This window comes from Antennarius striatus, chromosome 4, assembly GCF_040054535.1.
Source record: "Antennarius striatus isolate MH-2024 chromosome 4, ASM4005453v1, whole genome shotgun sequence".
Taxonomy (NCBI): Eukaryota; Metazoa; Chordata; class Actinopteri; order Lophiiformes; family Antennariidae; genus Antennarius; species Antennarius striatus.
In genome coordinates this window covers 15,988,273-16,012,782 of record NC_090779.1, presented here as the reverse complement: position 1 = coordinate 16,012,782, position 24,510 = coordinate 15,988,273, and the positions used below count along the sequence as shown (strand labels likewise).

Genomic DNA, 24,510 nt, shown 5'->3' with positions numbered 1-24,510 from the left:
CCGGCAGATGTGCACATACACTTTCCATCCATGTTTGGCCGAGGGCCGCCAATTCCCCTGTTACCAGGTTGACATTGGATGGTTTAAAGTATGGTGTTTGCTCTGGCGTGAAGTTAACAGAAATAGCTTTAAAAAAATAGAGGAAAATATTTATGAGATTTTGCAGTTTGTATTCCTGCTAACAGACAAACTTGTCTGCCAACCTCTTGGATACAAGGAATTCGGGTTTAATTAACCAGTCTTGACCCAAGGCCATAAGAGGTTCTGCTCTATATGTCTACTATAACGAATGGACAAAGATTCTATTAGTGTACCATGAAAGCAGTTAGACTTTTCCTATCCTGCCTGTAAAATGTCAATGCAATTTAACACTTAATTGCTTGTTATGGTGTTGTTTTATGATTGGAGACGTTTTCAAAGTTGTAATGATGTCTTATAGTGCTGAGCTCCCACAGCTGACTGTGATTACAGTGTTGGCATTTGATAATGTCAGATTTATGTGGAATACTTTTAATGAAAAGCAGTGTTTATCTCAGTGGTACATAGCTGGCAGTTTGACTCTTTAGAAATGTTCTACCTTAAAGTTTTGTATTTGCCATGCTACGGTCAACCTTTAAAGGACCTAGACTTTGTATTAGGACACAGATATAGTGAGTGACATATAATTTATCTAAAGTTCACATATCTTTTGGGATAACTTTTCCTTGGCCTGTCACCTTGGTTTCCGGAGTGTGATCTTCACCGACTGTTCCCCCTCTCAGAGCAACCTCCCTTTTGTTTCTTCGCCTCTACTCAGTTAGAGGATAGACCCTGGCAGAGCGACAGCTGGCTCGCAGCCTGTCACCTGTGATCAGCAGTCGTTTGCTGTGCTGCATCCCGCTGCTACTGCGGTCTCCAGTGTGGACACTGAAAAGCTATTTTTGTCCGTCTGTCAAATCAAACCAACTCTACCTTATGGGTCAACAACATAATCCAGTGTATGTCTGCGGACATGAGGCGCACATCTGATTTTATGTTTGGATCTTCACGTGACTTTGATTTGCCCTTTAAGATCATTGATTTCTTAATGACTCACTGTTTTCCATCTATATCAGTCACAAGAGTGTTGTTACCGTAAATAAGCTGAAAGCGTCTTTACACTTCGATGAAGATCTAGGAAGAGATGCTGTCCCGAGAAGGTGATCCTGGTATTTCTTTTACATAACGGAAACTTTATTTGCACTTTTAATTATATTTTTATTTTCATTACAGAAAAATGCTTTATTGCCTTCTTTGATAGGATGTATGTTCAGTTGCCAAAGTGCCTGTGGTGATGATTACGCTGCACTGAACCTTCATGAAGAAATATCTTTAGTCTCATGCAGAGTATTTTTCTAATTACCATTCCAGTCTTGCATTTTCATCATTCCAATGAGTGGCTCAACTCCATCCACCAGCTACAAACACTGTAATTAGATGCAATTTACCAAACATCTAATCAAAAGTAAAAGTTATTTTGACGAGACATGCTTTTTTTAGTGCAATCACACAGGCATTTGTTATTCTTGTTTTCCTCTTTAGCCTGCCAAGTGTGATTGCATGCACACTCAGTGTCTCCTGTGATAAATATGCAAATTCTTTAAATACCACTGGACGTTACACTTGCTACTGACATTTTTTACAGAGGACTTTAGAGGAAGATTGGTGGAATTCCGGATTGCTCAGTAGTTGTGGGGTAAACTTTTAAGTCCAAGAATTCCACAGAAGAAATGCTGACTCACGAAACAATCCATTTACTGCAGTCAAAGTCATGGCTGTAATTGATGTGCCACAGAGTGTGAAATGTCAGTGATTCACAGACCACACTGCATTTTCTGTCCTCATCTGAACATATTGTAACTCTCCATCTTATTGTCAGCAATCTTTTTTAGTTGTTAAGATTGCATGTTGTATTCATACCAATGTTACTTTAGCATGTACAGTGTCTTATTATATCATTTTAAGAGTGGCAAGGTCTCATCATTCCTCATCCTTCCTTTACACCAGATTGACATTTAAGTTAAGAAACCAGTGGAGAACTCCTCGACAATAATTACAGGCTCACTCACTGAAATTCCAGTCTTTGGACTTAAGATCCTTTGCACACGTGAGGCCCTTCCCCCTGGGGAGGGAATAACGAACAAATAAGATCAATCCCAATTCAGTTGACTTGAAATAACTGTCTATTTGTCACAATTAATCACAGAGCTTTGACTTGAGACCCCTTCATATTGATATTGAATTTCCGATTATTAAATACCTGTCAATCTCTTAATTAAATTGATTCAGGGATAATTTGCCTGTTTGAGGGAGGAGAGGTGAAGTGGTGCAGAGGCTGGAAGTTAATGTTGAGGAGACATGACTTCATCTCTGTCATATCCCACTTCAATGGTCACAGTCTTTGATTGGCCAGGTTGTGCTCTTTTCCAACAGAGGACTCACATTTTAGTCATTTTATGTTTGTGTATCTGTGCATGCTTAAGATGCAGCATATACTTTCACAATTTGTATAAAGGGTAATCCTCTCTTGGACTGGGACCAGGGGAGACGAGGCGCTCATCTTCACAGAAACTAATCAACTGATGCTGCCTGCTGTTTACTGAGGCAGTCTCACCAGCCAAAATCAAATGTAAAGCCCATGTTAATTGCCTTAATGCTGCTTCCCCGGCAGCGGTGGCTTGGCAGCAGCCAGCACTAGTCCACGAAATGAAATATTTTTGCTTCATCAATGAATACTGAAGATGAATGAGGGTCTCCTGTTCCTCAGGATTGAAAAGCACAAACTCGTCTCTGGGCTTGCGCTAGCCATTCACCACTACGCCATAGGCAAAGTAAATTCCAGAGTGGCTACAAGGTTTTTAGCCTGTGTAGCCACAGTGGCGTTCTTATTTTTAGGAAAAAAAATCTAAAACTTACAACTTTGGGGATTTTGGACTCACGAAAATTCCCGAGCAATAACATAAAAAAGCAAAGTTTTTCTATCGCTAGGTGCCACGCATCTTCTTCTTCTTCTTCGTCAGCGCGCATGCTGACGGAAATAGCCAAAGTGACCCGAACGCTCCCAATCATTAACTATGCACGTGGGTCATGACCTCCTCTCGTCCAATGGAAAAAAAAGGGATTCTATTTTTACAAGCTAAACCCGCGAATTGGTGTACGACAAGGTGAGGACGATCGATTGAAAGAAAATGAGAATAGAATGTTTTATGTGCAGTCTGCACAATGGCACCGTCGGAGGTGCTTCAGGCAGAAATGCCAAGCAGGTACAACCTCCTGTGCTTACATCATGTAGATTTTGTGTTAAAATTCTAATTGAACAACAAATGGTGAATGCTGAGAGGTGGTGGTGGTCAAAGTTAAAATCTCTTCTAGTCCAAGTAAAACTTACAAGTAAACATTGAGAAATACCAAGAATCAAATTTATTAAAATCAAAGTGTCTAAGTCAAAGTTAAAATGTCTTCTAGTCTAAATAAAACTTAAAAGTAAACATTGAGTAGTATTTTATATGACTGTATCTTCACATACTGAATGCAAGTTTTCAATTTTTGAATCTAACATTTATACCAGCATAATGTACGATAGAAATAAAGATAGTTAAGCTTGAACTGTGGACTTTAGGACGTGGTTCTTAACCTTGTTGGAGCTACCGAACCCTGCCGGTTTCATATGCTTACTCACCGAACCCTTCTTTAGTAAAATTTTTTTATTTTTTTTCTAATTTAAAACATAAGTATATGTTTTACTGGTGTATTTAATGAATTTAATGTATTTAATGCATTATGGTCACCTTTTTCAAAGAACAAAACCAAGACAGTGCATCAACTCACATGAAATTACCTACCTGCAAATCAGTGTGACTTCTGCTGTTGTCATTGAGAGACCAGTTCAGATATGTGTGGCTTCACCTTGGCAAGAAGAAGAAGAAGTACACTTTATTAATCCCCGCAGGGAAATTACAAAGTCACTCAGGTATATTTTTACATGTTCTTTGTGTTAGTTTTATGGCAATCAGTGTATACACAAGCCCCGTGAAACACAGCACACAGGGGGGCCTGTAAGCATGCAGTTAGCAGTTAGTACACACATCAAACATCACACATAGGAGGCGGAGTGATGGGCAGCGGCTTCAGGAACGCGCCCCAATTGAGCAGCTTGTAGGGGGGACGGTGCCTTGCTCAAGGGCGCCTCGGCGGTGGCTGGGAGGTGAGCTGACACCTGACACGATATGTCGGGTGTTTTGTCTTGACCTCCATCTCCGCCGAACCCCCTGAGACTGACTGACCGAACCCCTAGGGTTCGATCAAACCCAGGTTAAGAACCACTGCTTTAGTGTATTTTTGTAGGTAAACTGAACAGAAGACTTTGCCCTCAGAATGCACCGGAATGCAGGAAAACAACATCATTTCCCCAACACACCCCCATGAGGAGCGTGGGTCGTCGGCACGCTGGGCCGCTGTCTTGGACATAGAATGTGGCTTTTTGTGGCTTACTCAATTATTTTACACTGAGCCACAGTGGCTTACTCATACTACCTCCTAGTGCAAGCCCAGCATCTGATATTTTGAAATAAGGAGAGCAAGAAAAGGGCTATGGGAGTGTAAATGAATGTGGAGTTGATTTGTGAAGTCGTGGAAGGGCCAGGAAGTTCAGGTCATTATTTGGCCAGATGCATTAGTCTTACCACGGTCCAGAGTGGTAATTGAGTCCATCTTAGCGCAGCTGGCTTTAATGAGAATCTTCAGGCCCAAGATTTGACTGATTTCGTTTATGTCCGGGACAATATGTCAGTTTGGCAATCCCTTGCCTAATGCTCCAGATATTAAAGGGGTGTGAGAATTTTGAATGCTTGGATAGAGCTTCAGCTTAGTGTACTTCAATACATTTTTCACTCTAGAGACATCAGGCGTTCTAATCAAACGACAAGAATTCAGGAAAACTCACATCCGCTTGTTGAAGGTGGGAAGGTAAACATTGCCAAATGCTCAGCTTGATTTGCCACAGCAGCTCAAAAACATTGCAATCTTAATCGGAATGAAGACAAACTACCATTAGGAGCAAAAATGACTTGCTTCAACTAAATGATGATAGCAGGCAATGTCATTTGTCATGTATGGGTGCTGATCAATAAGAGATAGACTATAAATCCAGTGCATGTAAGCCCCCTTACAGTGTTTGCTGAGTAATAATGCTCACTCATCAGTAGCACACCATATTAATACACCATAGGTGATCCCTCTAATACATGATTTTAGAGGCACACGTTTCGCTCTCATGATTCTCATTTCTACCTCATCCGCCACGGGTCATGAGCTCATCTCTTGAAGGATGATCATGATGGATGGCGATAACATCCTCCTTGACTGACCTCTGCAACCACCCACACTTTCTTTACTGCACTTATACATACACACACATAAATGCACACACACACTTACACAGAAAGTTTAAGCATTCGTTCATTCAAACCTTTGTTTAAACCAGGAAATTTAGAGCAGTTGAGGGTTTTCACAAATGTAACAAAGGTTCTGAAGTGAACTAAACTGAAGTGAAAAGCACTAATTACTGATCCATATTGGTGTATGTGCAGTCAGCGGATCAGTTACAGTGCACACTCATTGCATCTGAAAGTTTCACAGTGATTGGAAGATCTGCTTCTCTGAGCTTGAGTCTACATTTAATGTGTAACAGCTAGGGCACTCACGTGTAGTACAGTGAAAGGAGCATGGCTGGCTGTCAGAACATGAAACCTGAGAGCATGTGAAGCATCTTACCCCCATTGCAGAGCTGAGACTACTTGTTAGCTATTACCATGACAGCAGAGATTTTCATGGTTGTGTGTGAGTAAAATAGAGTTATGGGTCTTAGTGCAGCATCTTGTCTCTCAGAGGACAGGTGAAGAGGGGCTGTTACTGACGTGATTCTGTCAACATCTACATGAACAAACACTGTACAGTCACCTGAAAACACAAAAATACACAGAAAAGCACACAACTAACGGGCGAATCTCCCAGGCATTTCATTTTGCAGCATTCACCAGAAAATAGAAAAGCTTAATAGACAGTAGAATGAGATATACTCGTCAGTCTGACTGTACTTTAATAGTTGGTTGGAAATTGATATCCTTGCACCTGTGACCTTTCTTATCGCTGCTCATGTCACATCCTGTCAAATGCCTCAAATGCCTTTGTGTCTACACTAGTCTTTACAGATAGCACATCAGACTGATGCTTTATTGGAATGACCTTTAATTACAGCAGCAGTTGTCATGATAGGAGCTCTTCATACAGCTTCTATCTAATAGGCTAAAAGCATCAATTTGGCTTATTACCATTTGGTTGGGTAGGTATTTACAGAGAAAGAAAGAAAGCGAATTCAGCACACACAAGGGCCACTGGCGCTCTTTTTGCTCATCTACATTCTGTTGTAATGCCCTGTCATCTCCCCCCTCATTACCCTTTCTCTTTTATGCAGTATCTCTATCTCACTCTCCTTTGTCTTCTTGTGCTCACCTTGTGCTCGCTTTATTTTCCTCTATCGCTCTAGTTGCCCCGGTGTTTTGGCTGATATACAATGCGTTCCAGGAATCACACGCGATTAACGAATTCCGCGATAGAGCGACAAACTATTTATTATGTACAGTAATGTTTATGAACCCTTCCCATAATGATATTAAACCACCTTTTATCTGTATTACCTCTCTTATCGACTGTTTAAAGCACTTTTGTGTCTCACGTAAGTCCGAGACTCACGGAAATGAGCGCACTAATGCAGTAGGGCGCACTGTAGTTCATCCACACTACTTTTCAACCCCTGCCGTGACTCCATGGCCCGGCTACACAATTAGAAGCTCATTACTTGGTAACGCACAATACTAAAGACAGAGCTTGACAAAGCCAGTCTGTACCTGCTTTGTTCAACGCTACCCCCATAATATTTTTTTTGTCTCCCCTACGACACTTTTTGAATAGGAGTTACTTCCTCCTGTATTCAGCTATCCCAGTCCTACTCTATGCTACTGCACATCTTCTGCAATATACTTAATATCTTGCACGAGCAAATTTTGATTTTGTTCACTTGTACTTTGCTTTAGGAATGTAAATGTAATATCAACTCTCATACCTCTTATGACATTTGAGTTCTTGCGTGCCATTTTCAGCTTTGACAAAGCTCAGCTGCATTTTCCTCAATTTATGTAAGCTTTCTTTCTTCAAAAAAAAAAAATTAAATGAATTATTTGTTTTCCACTTGACACACCCAGCCCCGTGTGAGCTAAAAACGTACTGAAAAACACAAGGCTCACAGGTATAGCATTAGGTCAGCACAAGCAGCTTCATTTTATGTAGCTTTCTGCACCATTTTTCATTACCTGGCTGGCTCTGTGGAAATGACAATTTGCCCAGCAAGGGGTCCTGCTGCACAGTGGAGGATGATGCTGTTTGTTGATTTCTGGTTTGTTCTGCAATAGTCTCCTGTATGATGAAAGAGATGCAGGGGAATGATGACATTTAGTTTTTCCGCAGGTAATGGTCCAATTAAGGAATTCAGAATTAATGGGATGAACTTGTTTGAGATGTGTTTGATTGAGAAGAATCTTCCAAGTAATTTTAGCCCATGGACGATATCTGCCTGCCTAGACTTGTTCCTATATGTGTGTGTACATCTCTGTGGTTGTTGATCCTTCTTGTAGATTTTTCTGAGAAGCTGTTTTTATTTGAGCGTTGAGCAATTCCCCCACAGCCCAAACTTCTAAATGTCAGTTTTAGTCACTTTCCCTATGTCTTTCACTCTCCTTTGTCTCCCTTTTGTGAAAGTAATCCCAAAGTGAAGTTAATAAACCCCTTCTTTTAGGACTAAATTGACAGTTGCTTCTTTAATATCCAAGTGGCTGAAAGAAAACATCAGTGGCTGGCTTTACTTTGTCACCATTGAGCTCACATTGTCATGCATTTATGTTTTGATTTGTATTATAATTTAATCACCAATGCACTCATCAGCAGCCAAAATAACGTGGTGCCGCAGTCTTATAGGCAAAATGCAATCTGTGATCCCAGATCACTGGGAGACCAGGGTGTGATATGGTTTTGTGTAGCCAAACCAGACTCATTTGTGCAGCCATCGTTACAAAGATCGAAAAGAAGTCCTTGCAAGAGCTGTTTGATAAAGGAGAGGCTGCAAAATTAATACAGAACAATAAGACAGAGGCTAATGAAGCAATCAGAATTTTGCCCAAGTTGCCAAAGAGCAGTGTGTGTGTGTGCGCGTGTGTGTGCGCACGTGCGTGCGTGCGTGTGTGTGTTTGTGCTTTCATGAAAGGTATGCAATCAGAATTTTGCCCATGTTGCCAAAGAGCAGTGTGTGTGTGTGTGTGTGTGTGTGTGTGTGTGTGTGTGTGTGTGTGTGTGTGTGTGCGTGCGTGCGTGCGTGTGTTTGTTCTTTCATGAAAAGTATGCATCTTTATGCATCGTTAACCTTTGTGACTCCATTTGAGAGAACAGAAATACTATAGCTAGAGTAATTAACAGAGAGCTTAAAAACATACAATAGAAATGTATAGCAACAGCTTTCTGCAGCTCCATTCATAGGAGAGAAATATTCATTCATTTTTTCCATTTGTTTACAATTTTTTGCCTTTAAGTTAAAATATGTTTATATGTGTTTGCATCCATTGTCATTGGACCAACAGAAATTTCAATCTAAACGTGTGGATGTAATATACAGATATTACAAGTTCCAAAGTATGTGTCTACCCACTCTGAACTTCCTCTTCTTTCTAAGGCTACATGCTCTGATTTTCTTTGCAGTATCTCTTATGTCTTCCTACGTGTGTAAAATATTCACATCTATAGCAGTGAACAGCTGGTGTTGTTGAAAAAATAACAACTTGGCTTTCTGGCATTAGTGTCACTTTGCAAACTGCTATTCCCTTTCACTGTTGCTCTCTTTCTCTCATTCCCTCTTTCCCTCCATCTCACTCTAACCACTTTTGTATTATTTCAGCCCATAGATGCACCATCAATAATGCAACCTCTCACACGAAGCTGTCTTTTAAATGAGTTTGTCTGTGCCCCTCCTTTCGACATGCTTTCCAGTCACCGATACTGTTTGAAAAAATGTTTGACTCTTAAGACATTTTACATTTTATTCATATGTCATTACAGTGCCTCCTTCTGACCTTAGCAAATGCTGAAAACGCTTAATGCAAGTGCAAGAGAGCACTGTTTCATCAGGGAAGTGAAAAACTGAGCACTTAACTCATTGCAGTAGGACAACAATATGATGGTGGCTAAAACAACGGCAAAGCACAGACACTTCATCATTCTGTAAAGTGCATTGTGCTTCAATACATGTTATATGGCATCATAAACCTTGGCAGACACTGCAAATCCCATAAAGCCTCATCAATCATTTCAGGCAAATACATGTAGTTCAGCCTGCTTAATTATGTGTGGATCGTGTGTGTATGTGCGAGTCTGTGTGTATTTAGAATATTCCAAGGGAGATTTGAGAAATTACAGTTTCCCCTCAATGACTAATAATGCCACAAGCTAAACAAGGTTGGGAAGCACTTCTTTACTGGAGCACAGTGAATGAAAACAGCTGTGTTTGAGATGAGCTCAAGAGAGCAGGTCCAAAAGCAGCAGAAGGAAAATAAGTGCTGTATAATGAATGCTTTGAGATAACAAATCTGTAAGAATATTTCACCACATTTTCCTCATATTCAGTCAGCCATTCCATAAAAGAAAGAATGGAAGTAAATTCCACAAATTTTAAAATGTGTTTCATTTACTGGTGTCAATTCTGAGAGTCCATACATAAATCCAACTGTACAGAACCTGTGTTACATTTTGCGGAATTTACTGTGACTTTCCGTCTTGAAAGTCCGTGTCCTTATTCTATTTTACAGCAAAATGCTTAGTCCCAAATCCAAACAATTGCCTTGCTTTCACTTGTCGGAATGGTGGCTAATCCAGCCTCAGGTTACAGAGAGGACAAGCTTCTGATCCGCTGTTTGTTCCTCTCCAAATGCATGCAGGGTGATTGGGCTGCCTTCCCCACCTGGGAGTACTGACCAGTGCTGTGATCTTGTTGAGAATGAACTTCTGTCTGGCTGTTGTTGAAGCATTATTTATGGTAGGATCTTGGATTCCTTATGCCAAGGTGGTGAAATGTGCTTTCAGCAAGCAAACAGGTAATCTTGGTGATCATATGGGTTTTATTTTGGTGATGCAATTTTTAATGCTTTCCTGCTTTTGCTATTTTAATAACTGGAGTGTCAGTAGTTCAAACGCATGCATACATATTATTGACTACCGGCCCCTGTAGCATACGCTCACAAACACAAGGGGGCCTGTAGGCATGCAATGGAGTGACGGGCAGCTCCAATATGGTGTGCCCCAAATGAGCAACTTGTAAAGGGGATGGCGCCTTGCTCAATGGCACCTCGGCAGTGCTCTGGAGGTGAGCTGACACCTCCCACTGTCAGCTCACACTCCGGGTATTTTTGGGCGGGACCAAGAATCAGACTGCCGATCTTTGATCATAGGATGATCCACTCTACCGCCCACTCTGCCACTGAGCCACTGCCCCCCCCCCCTTTTTTAATTGTATTAGTCTAAGTTTTCTAATTCCACAGTTTCAAACACGAAGTATACATAAAACTTCTTGGTGAGGATCTCATTCAGAGTGGCAGACCTTCTTGCTGCACCACACTGAGGTGCACTGTGTGGTGCAGCAAGAAGGGCCTTGATTCAATTGCACGTGATTCTTTCTGTGCAGTTTTCATATTCTCCCTGTGTCTGCCTGAGTTCTCTCCAGATTCTCTGGTTTCCCTCTACCACCACAAGCATGCAACATAGGTGAACACGTTACTCTAAATTGGACTGTAGAGCGTGAATGGGTTTTTTTGTCTCTGTGTGGCCCTGTGATAAATTGGTGACTTGATTTATCTTCAATAAATTATTGAAACAGATTACAAGTAAATCTGCTCTTTCATCCTCATCATTTCCTGGAAGACAGGAAATCCAAAAACCTGGATAGCCCGCCCTCACAGCTCACTATGGACATTACATTCAATATTCAATCTGGTCTCTTCTCTCTCTCTCTCCTCTCTCTCTCCTCTCTCTCTCTCTTCTCTCTCTCTCTCTCTCTCTCTCTCTCTCTCTCTCTCTCTCTCTCTCTCTCTCTCTCTCTCTCTCTCTCTCCTCTCTCTCTCTCTCTCTCTCTCTCTCTCTCTCTCTCTCTCTCTCTCTCTCTCTCTCCTCTCTCTCTCTCTCTCTCTCTCTCTCTCTCTCTCTCTCTCTCTCTCCTCTCTCTCTCTCTCTCTCTCTCTCTCTCTCTCTCTCTCTCTCTCTCTCTCTCTCTCTCTCTCTCTCTCTCTCTCTCTCTCTCTCTCCTCTCTCTCTCTCTCTCTCTCTCTCTCTCTCTCTCTCTCTCTCTCTCTCTCTCTCTCTCTCTCGCTCTCTCTCTCTCTCTCTCTCTCTCTCTCTCTCTCTCTCTCTCTCTCTCTCTCTCTCTCTCTCTCTCTCTCTCTCTCTCTCTCTCTCTCTCTCTCTCTCTCTCTCTCTCTCTCTCTCTCTCTCTCTCTCTCTCTCTCTCTCTCTCTATTTACCTATCTGTCCCCAGGGTATTTCTTATTCCCAACCAACAGGTCAAGGCAGATGACCACCCTCCAGAGACTGGGTCCTGCCCTGAGTTTCTTCCTCAATGGCTTTCTATCTGTTAAGTGCTTTGAAATATCTTCAGATGTGATTACGCGCTAAATAAATAAAAGTTGATTGATTGATCATCAAAAGTCCCAAATCTGCAAATATGGAGATGCCTTCAGGTGGATTTTGGCATTGTGTTCCTCCCCAGCTGTAGAGCCACTGATCTGATCAATAGACAGTAACCAGCAAACACAGACAGCCAAACTTCTCACATAACACTGTCATGATTCATTTTAACCATGTCTGTCTTGTATGTTTTGATTCATGCAGTGCAATAACAGGTTCTTTTTCCCATGTCATTTCCTCAAGAAGAAGAAGTATACTTTATTTATCCCGCAGGGAAATTATACAGTCACTCAATACATGCTGTTGTGTTAGTTCTTTTTAACAATCAATGTATAGACAGGCCCCCTGAACACAGCACACAAAGGGGCCTGCAAGCATGCAGTTAGTACACATCAAACAACACACATCAGGGAGGCAGAGTGACGGGCAGCGGCTTCTGGAACGCGCCCCAATTGAGCAGCTTGTAGGGGGGACGGTGCCTTGCTCAAGGGCACCTCGGCAGTGGCTGGGAGGTGAGCTGACACCTCCCACCGTCAGCTCACACTCCTGGTGGCATCCTGGCGGGAGCGGGATTCAATGGTGGATGTCGGTGCGTGTGCTGAAACATCTATGCCTTTAGTTTTTAGAATAGTGTGTCATGTGACGTGGAGAAAGCAGTGTTGCTACACAAGTCAAAGTACAACACAGGCAGGACAAAACAGGCAGTACAATACAGGCAGTGCAACAAGCAGTACAACACAGACAGTACATCAGGCAGCACAAAGTATAAGACAAACACAAGGGATGGTTAACATCTCTATACACTCTAATCCCATAGGGGAAGTGAGGTGTGCACAGTCCCTGACTTGACGGGGGGGAGGGAAAGATTGGTAGTCAGGTGCTGGGGAGGAGACAGAGCAGGGTGTGGGTAGAGTTCAGAGCTGTGGCAGGGGGCAGAGCAGGGATGGAGTTGAGCCTCCTGACCGCCTGGTGAAACAAACTGTCCTTGAGCCTGCTGGTTCTGGCCGCAGACTCTGCAATCTCCTACCTGATGGCAGCAGGCTGAAAAGTCTGTGAGAAGGGTGGTTGGGATCACCTGCAATGCTGATAGCTTTGCGGGTGAGGTGGGTGTTATAAATGTCTGTAAGGGGAAGAGAGAGAGACACCAGTGATCTTTTCAGCTGCTCTCACAATGCGCTGCAGGGTCTTGCGGCAGGAAATGGTGCAGGCGCCATACCACCGGTGATGCAGCTGGTCAGGATGCTTTCGATGGTGCCTCCGTAGAAGGTCAGCATGATGGGGGGTGGGGCTCTTGCTCTCCTCACTACTGCCTTGAGTGACAGGATAATTATCTCCCCACCTATATTTGAATAAGCTCACTTGAAAACCTCACGCTGTCACGTTTCTGGCATCTACCTGGAAGTTCGGGCTGCTAGCCAAGTTAGCTCCGGTCTTCACATTTGTCCATGTCTTGAAGCCGTTTTGTCTTTGTCAAACATACGGGTTTATATATTTGATTGTGATGGACCTCACATTGTCGTGTGGGGAACCCCAATGCTTTATTCACCAGGACCGAACTCACAAAAGCTGGCATCTACCCGGATGGCCGGACTGTAACACCAAAGCGGCCTTCGTCTTTGTTTTATCAAGGAATTTCCACAGGTTCTCGCTAGTTAAACTTTATTTTGCTGTCTTCAGCAGCTACCATACAGCTTTTTGTTTAACTTTCTTGCTAAGAATGCCTTTCCCACTGTGCCTATACTTGTCTCTCTATATACTGTACATCTGTGCGCATTATTCTGATAGAAGTAAAATGCATGAATTCCACAGACATTTTCATTATGCAGAAATAGTTGAAATATTCAGACTGATGACACATGATCACTCCTCTACTCTGATCCAACTCTCTTCAGGCAAAGTCAGTAGCCCTCCACAGAAACATACACTTTAACATGCCCTTCATTCATTGGAAGTTATGATGTGCATTTGCTTCACAATAGCCCCATGTACACAATCTTTTCAAGGTGGGACCAGATGTATTGTGGTGGGGGTTGTGTTGGTCTATGTTGTGTGGGCTATGCATTAAATCACAACATCAATCAATAACAAATTCATCAGGAGAAAAGTGCATTACAGTTTAACAGCGCAGTTTTGTACAGCATCATCTCTTGACCTCCAACAAATACAACAAATGACCTGCACATCTCTGTTATAATACCAATCTCTTAAAAAGCCAGCAGCATTTGATGGGTATTAAAATGTCAAACAACCTGAATCGGAGCACGCGTTCTTATTTTTGTGCTTTTGGCACAGAGAAAAGTGGGATTGCATATCAAATTGTATCATCACAGCCCTCACTGCAATAAAGACATTTAGTGTAGCAGAGGCTAATATGATATGGTCTCATTACTTTTAGTTTCACCATGGTAATGCTTTCCAGCACTGTTTGGGCCGTCAGTCGTGCTTCTGAAAACAAAAATCTTAATACAGATGTCTTGTGATATAGTGACTGTTAAATTAGCACTTAATCTGATGGTGACAAGTATGGGCAGTGTTGATGTTTGTCGTTGATATTCTCATGTTTAATGAACCTCACTACACTTGAAGAAAGAAAAAGACACCTTACTTTCACTAAGTGTGGCACTGCAGGTGAATTTTATCCATATGAGTGTGTGTGCGTGTGTGCATGCGTGTGTGTGTTGCTTGGTATGTGCTTGCATACTATTTTTTGATGCGTTGCAAACCAAATGTAGAAAACCCATTGTTGTATTTATGTTTCATTGAAGTTGAGTTAGTGACAAAATAGTCCATTATTTTCCACTAGGTTAGTATTGATAAATATCGGTGGTTAATAAGGGAATGGCTGTCTGCAGCTGTTGAAAAGTGATTTCAGACTCACTAATAAAGAAACACTCATACAGTTTGTAATATTGTCTGGACTCTTACTATTTTTGTTCATTGCGCTGCCTATGTAATAAAAAGTTAATTTTAATGTCCACATACATCTAGTTAAGCCACTTTCCTTTGTCGTTAAATATGTTAATGTAGTATTAATGTAATTATTTGACTTGTAAATCGTGTTATTTTTGTAAATGTCCTCACTGCATTCATAATGGTCTTTTGTTTAGTGCTTTCTTCACCACTATTCACTTGGGTATTCTACAGAGTTTTGGTTTGGTTATTTACCCAGAGAGTGATAATGATTTCACTTAAGTAATATATTTTGAATTACAATTGTTTTGACTTTGTCTCTGTTTCCTATTTAGCATTGTTGCCAAGGACATAACTCCACCATTGACACCACAAGTACATGGCAGGTGCGAGGTGCTTGTGTCTTTTGAGCTGTGACTCAGAATCCCAGTCACAGTGCTAAATGTAGCCAGTATCACAATATTCATGCTTCACTTCTCTTTCGGTGTGTGACTATTTGTTTCTCTATTCCTCCCAGTACAGCGTTATTTAATCTGTTTCTCTGCTTTGCTCATGATGTGTGTCTGTTTGCATTGTGATGGCTTTTTAATTGGTGTAGGCCAGGTTCTTTATATTAGTGCTTATTTGTATTAGACGTATTAGAGTGGAGCTAATGAGGAAGCTCTCTGTCTGTTTCCAACACACACACACGTACACGCACACAAATATATAATGCTATCCAATCACCCCCATACCTATCCTGCTGCACCTCCCCGCATGTTTGTAAAGGCAACCCAATAAGATTTGTGCGTAATTGAAAGATTTGTTTCCATCCTTGACTCTGAAAACACTTTATTCTTCCCTTCTCCTTCAATACAAGAACCTTCCTACTGATGTGGGAAGGTTTCAGGCTGTATTGTGATTCCCTCGTGACTTACATAACTCATCTGAGACTGTTTTATGCAGTCTGGTGTCTTACTGAGGACAAAAAGCCTATGTCTTGTGTGGGTGCTTTTTCACCTAAGGAGACTTCAGCAACCTCCTTCAATAAACATTATACTTTATCGTCATACTTCTTTAAATTATACCTTATTGATTAAAAAGAAATGCAGCTCAATATTTTCTGCTTCTATTTCAACCCGAGTTCAAACCTAGAATGTTGATCGAAGCAGGTCAGACTTTCGAGGCTGCAGAAAAATATGGGTTTAAAACAGTAATATCCAAGCTGTTTTACAGCACTGACCTATTATGCTCAAGGCGAAAGACTTATTTAAGTTTTTTATAAGTGATTTGATTTCAATAAAAAATGACTGTTTGTACACTATTTATTTAAATGCATATGTTCAAAAAAGTGAAGCATCTGTATTCTTACCTCCTGGAGGTAAGCCAGAAATCAATTAGATTAATCAGAATCAGGGCTGGAATTACTCTTAATTTTTTTATATAAGACTTAAAGTGAGCGTTTAGAGAATGTCCTCAGGATTGAGCTTTTGGTCAATGATTCTGACTGCAGTTACTGAATGAGGATTTTTGGTCTTTTTGGTATTGAATTGGATACAAATAACTCACTCACACTATACTTATCCTTTTAAAAAGTATTTTGTATGTACTGGATTCTCCTTTCCAAGTACTCATCCGTATTTCACCTCTTACTTTTTTCTTGTGTTTTTCCTCCGTAGCTGTTCCATGTCATGTTGCTCTATTTTTATCCCATTTGTTACATTTGCTCTTTTCTTTTCTTTTTTTTTTACATATATTATGTTTGGGTTCCCTTAGTAGCCACACAATATTACAGTATTGTCTTTCTCCATGTTAAGAACTGTAGCTCCAGTTAACCGGTCCAAAAGCCAGAAATACCTTGGAAGTGGACACCATCTGTCCTTTGATGCTTATCATATCTGTTTTGTAGAGATTAATGTAGATTTTATGACCAGACTAATGTTTCAATGCCAGGATGGTATGCTGAGCTTTGGTTTGAAAATATTCATTAGACTTAACAGCCTTACATGAATTTGCATTTTAGGAGGATTGCTTATATGAACCGAAGACTCCAGGCAGTGAATTCAGCAATAATTATGTAGGACACGTGGAATGAAAAAGCTTGGAGCTTAATGTACATAGACTTGATTTTTGCTTGTCAAATGGGTGACTGTGGGTGAAGCTAGAAACTGAAGGTCTGAAGCTAGAAGCTGAAGGTCTGAAGCTAGAAACTGAAGGTGTGATGTTCAATGTTGTAGTGGTATGCTCGACAGGTAGGATGTGAGCTGGAGGAGGAGCAATTCTGGTTGGACTTTGATGAAGTGATGTAGAGCATGCCTAGAAGTGAGAGAGCTGCCATTGTTGCAGACTTCAATGGACATGTTTGTGCAGGAAACAGAGGCGATGAGGAGGTGAAGGGCAGGTTTGGTGTCCAGGAGAGGAATGCAGAAGGACAGATGGTGGTTGACTTTGCAAAAAGCATGGAAATGGCTATAGTGAATACTTTCTTCCAGAAGACGGTGTGATCTGAAGGAGATCAGTGACTGCAAAGTAGTGGTAGGTGAGAGTGTGGCCAAACAGCATAGGATGGTGGTGTGTAGGATGACTCTGGTGGTTCACTCTGGTGAAGCTGAAAAAGGAAGAGTGTTGCATGACTTTTAGGAAGGAGTTAAGACAGGCTCTGGGTGGTCAGGAGGTGCTGTCAGATGACTGGACAACTACAGCTAATGTGATCAGGGAGACAGGTAGGAGAGTACTTGGTGTGTCATCTGGAAGGAAAGTAGATAAGGAGACTTGGTGGTGAAATGAGTAGGTACAGGAGTGTATACAGAGAAAGAGGTTAGCTAAGAAGAAGTGGGACACTGAGAAGACTGAGGAGAGTATACAGGAGTACAGGGAGATGCAGCGTAAGGTGAAGGTAGTGGTAGCAAAGGCCAAACAAGGGGCTTATGATGACTTGTATGTTAGGTTGGACAGTAAAGAGGGAGAGACTGATCTATACAGGTTGGCAAGACAGAGAGACAGAGATGGGAAGGACGTGCAGCAGGTTACGGTGATTAGGTAGGGATGGAAGTCTATTGACAGGTGCCAGTAGTGTGATGGGAAGATGGAAAGACTACTTTGAAGAGTTGATGAACGTGGAAAATGAGAGAGAAGAAAGACTAGAAGAGGTGACTGTTGTGGACCAGGAAGTAGCAAAGATTAGTCAGGATGAAGTGAGGAGGGCATTGAAGAGGATGAAGACTGGAAAGGCAGTCGGTCCTGATGACATACCTGTGGAGGTTTGGAAGTTTCTAGGAGAGGTGGCAGTAGAGTTCCTGACTGGGTTGTTCAACAGGATCTTAGATAATGAGAAGATGCCTAAGGAATGGAGCAAAAGTGTGCTGGTGCCCATTTTTAAGAACAAGGGAGACGTGCAGAGTTGTGGCAACTACAGAGGGATAAAGCTGATGAGCCATACAATGAAGTTATGGGAAAGAGTAGTGGAAGCTAGACTAAGGGCATAAGTTAGCGTTTGTGAGCAGCAGTATGGTTTCATGCCAAAAAAGAGTACTACAGATGCAGTATTTGCTTTGACGATGTTGATAGAGAAGTACAGAAAAGGCCAAACGGAGTTGCATTGTTTTTGTAGATCTGGAGAAAGCTTATGACAGGGTGCCCAGAGAAGAACTGTGGTATTGTATGAGGAAGTCTGGAGTGGCAGAGAAGTATGTTAGAATGGTGCAGAAGATGTATGAGGATTGTAAGACAGTGGTGAGGTGTGCTGTAGGTGTGACAGAGGAGTTCAAGGTGGAGGTGGGGCTACATCAGGGATCAGCTCTGAGCCCCTTCTTGTTTGCTATGATGATGGACAGGTTGACAGACGAGGTTAAACAGGAATCTCCATGGACTATGAGCAGGGAACAGGTGGAGGAGAAGCTAGAGAGGTGGAGATTTGTCCTGGAAAGGAGAGGAATGAAGGTTAGCCGCAGTAAGATAGAGTACATGTGTGTGAATGAGGGGGACCCAAGTGGAACAGTGAGGTTACAGGGAGAAGAGATCAAGAAGGTGGAGGATTTTAAGTACTAAAGGTCAACAGTCCAGAGCAATGGAGAGTGTGGAAAAGAGGTGAAGAAGCGTGTACAGGCAGGATGGAACGGGTGGAGGAAAGTGTCAGGTGTGGTGTGTGATAGAAGAGTTTCAGCTAAAATGAAAGGAAAGGTGTACAAAACTGTGGTGAGACCAGCGCTGTTGTTTGGTCTAGAGACAGTGTCACTGAGGAAAAGACAGGAGACAGAGCTGGAGGTAGCAGAGATGAAGATGCTGAGGTTCTCTTTGGGAGTGACCAGGATGGATAGGATCAGGAATGAGTACATCAGAGGGACAGCACATGTTAGAGGTTTTGGAGATAAAGTCAGAGAGGCCAGACTGAGATGGTTTGGATATGTCCAGCGGAGAGATAGAGAATATATTGGTAGAACGATGCTGACTTTTGAACTGCCAGGGAGGAGGCCAAGAGGAAGACCAAAGAGGAGGTTTATGGATGTAGTGAAAGAGGACATGAAGGTAGTTGGTGTGAGAAGAGGATGCAGAAGACAGGGTTAGGTGGAGGCAATTGATTCGCTGTGGCGACCCCTGAAGGGACTAGCTGAAAGGAAAAGAAGAAGAAGAAATGGGTGACTGTGGTCAGATAAATTGAAAAATTGATTGATTGCTTAAACAAGTCCAATGGCCAAAAGTGATTACTTTTATAAAATAAAAACAATCATACATGCTGGAGCTTTCCACGATTATCCTCCTGATAAAACTGATGATGGAAAAATAGTTGTTGCCATGTCTGACCCTAATCATTTTCTGAAGCAGTCATTTTCCTAGAAATGTTATTTTTAAGGTGAGCCTCAATATTGTTAATTTTTTTTGCAGAGGATAGTGCAGAAACTGCATTCTAGCCTCACCAAATTTTAAGCATGTATCTTTCATAAAGTTTTGCTGCATCTTTTAACATTGTAATTTTTATGCAAATGTTGTTTACATTTATGTCGAAGCAAGATATTAAGGTTGCTTTTTAAACATAATAACTTCTGCAGGCTCGCCAAAGGATAGGCTATGTGTCATGCACTGACACATTTGTTCTACACTTCTTTGGAGACATTGGAAGGATATGCCAACTTAACAGCTCTTGTTTACAACAGCAGTAGAGACATAAGTGGCATTTTGGAATTGATGTGCCGGTCAAAATCGAAATTAAATGGGCACCAAATATCAATACACCTGCCAGGTGCACTTACAAGCTTAAAGCAGTGGCACAAATAAACACATTAATCAATAGCTCGCTGTCAATGCTATATAACACAACAGAATTAGGTATATAGAAAATTGAATTGAAATGGTCCCCAAGTGAAACACAAGGTCTGCCCACCCCCAGCTACAAGGCTGTTTACGCTACCAAAGGAGGAATGCAGGTCTGTGCTCATCTTAAACCTGAGTGGAGCGCACCTGTACATTGCATGGGCAATCTGGCCAAAAAATTTAACAATGCTACAATATTACATAAAGGACAGTTTTTGGCACACGTTTTTCCTTCGCATTCTGTTAAATGTAGGTAGTCCTTAACAAACGAACACAATTGGTTGCAAGGGGTTGTATGTAAGATGAATTGTTCATAAGTCGTGATTTATTACATTTAAATGTATAATCACCATTTGAGGTCATTTAAATACCATTACTACTCTAAATATGAAAGTGTTACTCTCATGTCTTTTCTTCCTTCCACTTTACCTTTTGTTAATGTCAACGTGAGAGTTTGGAAAAGATCCCAGTCTAGTTCTATCTCAAGTCACCACTCCCACCTGCTTGTGATGGGGCCAGGTTTCCTCCTATTCCAAACAAGGTTTACTGAGAAGTTCAGCAGTTTACAAGTCGGTGAGGATACAGCAATGGGCTCTCCAACGGACGCAGCAACAAACCTCTGGAGAAGAGCCCCGAAAGTTTGTTGAACGTGATCTTTATAGTGTTTGGTTTAGACTCTTGTTGAAGGGTGAGCTCATCATCAGAGTATTCATTGACCATGATCTTTATGGTGTCTGGGTTCAGTTCTCCTTGAGAACTTAAGAGCTCACCAGCTCCCTGACTCTCAGGTATCAGTTATCTATGTGTTGTGCGTGCTCTTTACTTCTATGTTTAGAGAAATTATATGGTAGACAAGGACTAAGTTTTGTGCTATCAATGTTTGTGTAAGCAGATGCATTTTGTGGTTATTTCTATGGTAAAATAGAAATTCTCAACAATTCCTTTCTGTGCAGAGTTTGTAGGTTCTCATGTCTGCGTGGGTTCTCTCCAGGTTCTCAGGTTTCATCCCACCTTCAAAAACATGCACTTGGTTCCAAATTGTCCGTAGGTATGAGTGATCTTTTGTGTAATTATGCAGTGCACTGGAAATGTGTCTGAAAGCATCTCTCTGCAACATGCACCTAAGTCCACTGGGATAGGCTCCAACAACCCCCGTGACCCGCTAAATGGAATAAGCGGTTTGGAAAATGAATTAATTAATTACTGTAATGAATGGACTTTATTTAAAGTCTCACAATTTTAATTAGTTCTTATAACTCGTTGTTGTAAGAAATAGGGATATAATGTGATCCATTTGGTCATTTTACTGGTTAACCACAATCTTGTTAGGCTTAAAAGTCCAGAACTCCTACACTTCGAACTTTATATCTGCAGCATGAAAAGGGATCCCTCTGACTATCTGAAACTCCTCATTACTGCCCTGTGCTTTTGTTTATGAACGAAACCTCTCACTGCATAGTGTCAAACCCCAGCCAAAGAGCCACGTTTCACATTCCAGTCCATTATACCACAGCTGCTCTGCATAAACTTGAAATACCCTTCACTAGCTCAGGCCTCACACTTCCTGCTGAGTGTGTTTATTTGTGGTCTCTGTCTGTGTATCTGTGCATCTGAATCCAAGACATTAGTATCTATGGAATAGAGACGGCGATCTTGACTGATTCGCTCTGCCTGTTTAATGTTTTTTATGGAGTGTGATTTTAATAGTCAATTCTCTTTCTTGTTTTCCTCTCCTCCCTCCCACCACCATTTTATCTGTTTTTCAATCAGAGAGCCAGCTGCTCCCAGGGAATAACTTCACCACAGAGTGCAACATTCCTGGAAATTTCATGTGCGGCGATGGAAAGTGTGTCCCAGGTGGATGGCAGTGTGATGGACTGCCTGACTGCTTTGACAAGAGTGACGAGAAAGGCTGTCGTAAGTGCACTTCAGACTTTTTGTTTTAGTTCATTGGCACAAATTAATACAACAAAGCTAGATAACGTGTTGAGAGATGGAACTGCTGATATGCCAAAATCCTCTCACCATCCAAAGTTGTTGTACTTTGTGTCTTGTCTCTATCCATAGACCCAGAAGGTCAATTTCAATGAACTCACCTCCTCAATCCACTTCCAACTCCCTACACTGTGTAACCCTCCTCTGCTAGAACCTCAGGCCCAGTTTAGCATCAGTGCAAAACTTACTTACAATCAAAGAAAAGTAGGATTTCTACTGCATGCAGGAATAGCACTGTGTTCATAATTCTACTGTAAGGCCACAGTAATTGTTTTTACCCTTACTTCTAGTGGACTTTGATCTTATTGCTCGACTACTCATCCCTCTCTTCCCATCTCAGCCAGATGGGATGGATATAAAGACGAGTCTGACTTTGACACTGTACAACAACAAATGTAAAAAAACAATAACTATTCTTTTCTGTGTTGCACTGACATTTTTACTCCTCTCTGCTCTCCTTTTGTATCTTATCTGATTATTTTTCACTTTTTGCTTTTCATTTGCTTCACAGACACTTGTTTTCAATTAGAAAAATCATAACCCTCTCCTTGAAGAGATTTTTACTCAGATAATTTCTTGCCAAAAAGAGTACTTGTATTTTGTCTTCCAGTCTGTCACCTCTCTTTTTTTCTTTTCCCCTCCAGAAATTTCTTGCATCTCTGTCTCATGCTGGCAGTTGGGGGAACAGGCAAACTGCTTTTTCAATTTAGTTCTGTCCTCCTGTGCCACACATACAGAAACAGATTTGTACTCTTCTCTCTTCTTACCTTATTTAACTCTTATGTCATTTTAAGTCATATATGCGTAGGAAATTTGGAATGTTGTGCTATAAAGTATTATTTAGTCTAGTCTATTATATTAATATTTTTATTATATGGGTGGCTTCTGTACCTCAGGTTGTCATCACTCTGAAATGAAATGAAATTAAGCAATATGAAAATTAAATTCTGATTAATTTTAAATAATTGTGTCAGAAATAGGAACTTGAAAAGCCAGTTTCATCATTGTTACTTCCTTAATCAACCTAACTTCATATAGTTTCATTTTGAAACTACATGCTATACTGCTAAAGATAAAAGTAAGTTATAAAGAATCACTCTCACGCTTCCTGTCTGGTTGTCAGAAATCTATTTGTGTATGTCAGTGTCTACATTATTTGCACTGGCATAAGTGGGCCTTATTATCCTCAAGTATATAGGTAGATGTCAGTTGATATCTCCGGCGACTACTCGCAGAAATCTCCAGACAACCTCTGGCTCCATTAGAGGTTCTGCTGGGACTGACAGAGACAGACAGGAGAGGTAAACAAAATAGTTAGAGGGGGAGATGAAGAAGGAGGACACAATTCCTGGAAACTCACAGACAGCGGCAATGAAATCTTTGCGAGGCAAATCATACTTCGACACGTCCTTTACACACAAACAAACGTAATATCACACAGTCAACTAAAGCCACGTTTCCATTACTAATGGCTCTCAACTTGACTCAGCTTGATGTTTGGTTCTTTTCTGCAGGTCGTTTTCCATTACAGGAGAGTACTCTGACTCAAGGGAGCCGGATGCCGCACAAAACTGCTGGAGTGTAGTCTTCATCACAAAACTTCTCATTCACCTTTTGTTGTCCTTTCATCAACCATTCAAAAGAGGAATGTCTGCCAGTCACAGCCATTAACGTAGCTGTTTGAGTGTAACAGCCATTGATTTGTGATGTGCAGGACTTTTCATGCGTGCCAGGCGTTGACCCATCAGTGGTCTGTAATATTTAACCGACCTTTTAGCACCTGCTCAACTTGATTGTAACTGAAATGGCGGTAGTACTAAAAGCATAGTACCATTGTAGTTTTCGTAATGAAAACAAAAAAATTGAGTAGAGTGGAGCTGTTGCCACAAAGTGAAATGGAGCATATAGAGAATCAAAAGGTTGTCTTGAAAGACAGGTCCATCTGCCTCTGACTTGAATTGTTGATGACTATTGTCAAATTTTGTTTGTCGTTGTACTCTGCATATTTTCTTGAAATTTTTTAGCCTTAAAAATTTTGTTCAATCATTTTATTGAATTTCTAAATATAGGTAGCAACCTAGTTGCATCAGGTGAAGGTGACTTTGATTACATATTTGTTTTACATTGTTAACCTTGAAACTGTATTTTAATGTCATAACCATTTATAGAGTAATCATTAAATGGAAATACAAGCACATTGTGATTCTATGTAACAGCAGTGATCCATGGGTAAACTGGTTTTGATTCATCAGAACTTGTCGTAAATGAATGATTGCACAGCATGAACCATATTAGATAGAGTGCTAGAGTGCTAGAGTGGTTTAATAATTTCCCTACAGGGATTACTACAGTAAAATATAATCAAAAAATAAAATTAAATAATTAAATAATACCTTATTTGTTCCTCATCTCCACCAATTTTCCCTCTAAAATTTAAGGGTTGGTCTATGTTATCCCTCATCAACAATAGATCATAGTCAAGACTCTTGAAGCCCGAGGTTCCTTTGGGATGCAATGACCTAGTGCTGT

The 24,510-nt window shown here is 41.2% G+C and overlaps 1 protein-coding gene across 4 annotated transcripts in view; it reads left to right on the top strand.

Moving 5' to 3' along the window:
* ldlrad3 (low density lipoprotein receptor class A domain containing 3) overlaps nt 1-24,510 on the top strand; it is a 79,235-nt gene that overhangs the window by 9,693 nt on the left and 45,032 nt on the right. For all 4 annotated transcript variants that reach the window (XM_068312932.1, XM_068312930.1, XM_068312929.1 and 1 more), the window contains one exon: nt 21,757-21,903. In XM_068312932.1, the coding sequence (XP_068169033.1) occupies nt 21,826-21,903 (78 nt within the window). In that variant the 5' untranslated portion in view covers nt 21,757-21,825. The remainder of the gene's footprint in view (nt 1-21,756; nt 21,904-24,510) is intronic.